This window comes from Carlito syrichta, unplaced genomic scaffold, assembly GCF_000164805.1.
Source record: "Carlito syrichta isolate Samal-C Ts95f unplaced genomic scaffold, Tarsius_syrichta-2.0.1 Scaffold309286, whole genome shotgun sequence".
NCBI lineage: Eukaryota > Metazoa > Chordata > Mammalia > Primates > Tarsiidae > Carlito > Carlito syrichta.
Window position 1 is genome coordinate 63,147 of NW_007253382.1, and position 2,591 is coordinate 65,737.

Here is a 2,591-nt window from a genome sequence, read left to right on the forward strand (position 1 = left end):
GGTTCGAGACCCGCTTGGGCAGCGAGACCTCATCTTTACAATAAATCAAAAACCAGCCGGGTGTGGTAGCGCGCGCCTGTAATTCCGGTTACTCGGAAGGCTGAGGCGGAAGGATGGCCGGAACCCAGCAGGTCGAGGCTGCGGTGGCCGGGAGTGGCCACTGCACTCCAGTCTGGGCGACCGAGTGAGACTCCAACTAAAACAAACAAACAAACAAACAAAAAAACACCACCACCAACAAAAACAGACATAAAGTGGGGAGAGACTAGTGAAATGAACACTCCATATTCATCATATAGATTTACCAGTTGCTGACATTTTGCTGTGTTTGCCTTTTTCCTTTTTTTGAATCAGAGTCTCACTCTGTTGCCCAGGCTGCAGTGGCATAATCACGGTCACACCAGCCTTAACCTGCTGGGCTCCGGCGATCCTTCCACCTCAGCCTTCCAAGTAGCTGGAACTACAGGCGTGCGCTACCACGCCCGGCTGATTTTTTGATTTATTGTAGAGGTGAGGTCTCGCTGCCCGGGCGGGTCTCTAACCCGCGGGCTCAGGCAATCCACCGCGGGCTCAGGCAATCCACTCACCTCAGCCTCCCAGAGGTGCGGGGTTACAGGCTGAGCCACCGGCTAGGAAGACAATTGTTATCATTAACATTAAAGATAATGAAACAGTATTATTACACTCTAGCTAGATACTGTTGCTTGCCAAAGGCATAAGCCCAAAACCTGCTGGAGAGTAGTACTATTAGAGAAGTCTTAAAGATGTTGTAGTGCCAAATAAGAAAATGCAAAAAAATTGAAAGGGAATAAAACATTCTCATAGTGTTATATAATACCTTGGCAGTATAACTCCTTTAAAATCTCATGCATAGGCCAGGCACAGTGGCTCAAGCCTATAATCCCAGCACTTTGGGAGGCCAAAATGAGAGAATTGCCTGAGCCCAGGGGTTCGAGACCAGCCTGGGCAACTAGGTGAGACCTCATCTCTACAATAAATCAAAAAATTAGCTGGGCATGGTGGCGTGTGCCTATAGTTCCAGCTACTTGGAAGGCTGAGGAGGAAGGATTGCTTGAACCCAGGCTGAGTCTGCAGTAGCCTTGCGTATGCCACTGCACTCCAGCCTGGGAGACAGAGTGAGACTCCAGCGCACACACACAAAAAAATCTCATGTATAAACTGGATGCAGTGACTCATGCCTGCAATCCCAGCACTTTAGAAGGTTGAGGTGGGAGGATCGTTTGAGCCCAGGAGTCCAAGACCAGCTTGAACAACATAACAAGACCTTGGCTCTACAAAAATTTTTTAAAAATTAGCCTGGCTACTTGGCTAATTAGTTCCAACTGCTCGGGAGGCTAAATGTTCTTCCAATCTTTTGCTAATTTCATGATCCAAAATTAAGGATAGAACTCAACAGTGCTTTTTTCTTCTTCAGGAAGTGTTTTGGATCACAGTCTGGAAAGCCTCATCCACCGCCTTCGTGGTTTGTGTGACAACATGGAACCTGAGACTTTCCTTGACCATGAGATGGTATTTCTTCTTAAGGGCCAGCAAGCCAGCCCATTTGTCCTAAGGGCCCGCCGCTCTATGGACAAGGCAGGGGCACCCTGGCATCTGCGCTACCTGGGACAGCCAGAAATGGGAGACAAGAACCGTCATGCCTTAGTGCGCAACTGCGTGGACATTGCCACATCTGAAAACCTCACTGACTTCTTGATGGAAATGGGCTTTCGCATGGACCATGAGTTTGTTGCCAAGGGACACTTGTTCCGTAAGGGCATCATGAAGATTATGGTGTACAAGATTTTCCGCATCCTGGTGCCAGGAAACACAGACAGCACTGAGGCCCTGTCGCTCTCCTATCTTGTGGAACTAAGTGTTGTTGCACCAGCTGGGCAGGACATGGTCTCAGATGACATGAGGAACTTTGCTGAGCAGCTGAAACCTCTGGTACACCTAGAGAAAATAGACCCCAAAAGGCTCATGTGACTAAGAGGGTCTGTCCACCTTTGGGACCTGTCCTCGCTTGTTAGGAAAAGATGTCTTCAATTACCCATGTCACCATTGCCAGCCAGGCATTCTTCCTTCAGGATAGAGGACAGGGAGAATTTAGTGTGGTTCTTTGTACTGTTTTCTTCATGTGGGAATTTCACTGTCATGAGAGCCTTTCTGTAGAAGACTCAGGATAACATGGAGAATCTATGTAATCTTTCTGCCTAAAGAAGGAAAACTGGAATAAATCAGCTTTTAGAAAAAAAAATCTTGTAATTTTTTGGAATTTGTGTATAAGGTTTGCAATGCAGAGGCAGTGAGCCTGTGTTTTATGGTAATAAAAACTTTGAAGAGAAATGACTGTATAATTCTAATGCTTTATTCCCTTACCCTTCTAATTTGGGGTGGATTCATTACCAGTTGGAGCATAAAAATGATAATTCCTAGCTTTGTGTGTATGTGTGTGTGTTTTTTGTTTTGTTTTGTTTTGTTTTTTGATTTGGAGTCTCACTCTGTCGCCCATACTGGAGTGCAGTGGCCACTCCCGGCCACCGCAGCCTCGACCTGCTGGGCTCCGGCGATCCTTCCGCCTCAGCCTT

At 47.0% G+C, this 2,591-nt stretch overlaps 1 protein-coding gene across 1 annotated transcript in view; it reads left to right on the forward strand.

Annotated features, from left to right (window-relative positions):
• The window catches only part of MED18 (mediator complex subunit 18), a 9,843-nt gene extending 7,812 nt beyond the window's left edge, over window positions 1–2,031 (forward strand). Inside the window, exon 3 of the mRNA XM_008067094.1 lies at window positions 1,436–2,031. Coding sequence (XP_008065285.1) covers window positions 1,436–1,989 — 554 coding nt within the window. The 3' untranslated portion in view covers window positions 1,990–2,031. The remainder of the gene's footprint in view (window positions 1–1,435) is intronic.
• Window positions 2,032–2,591: the final 560 nt, after the last annotated feature.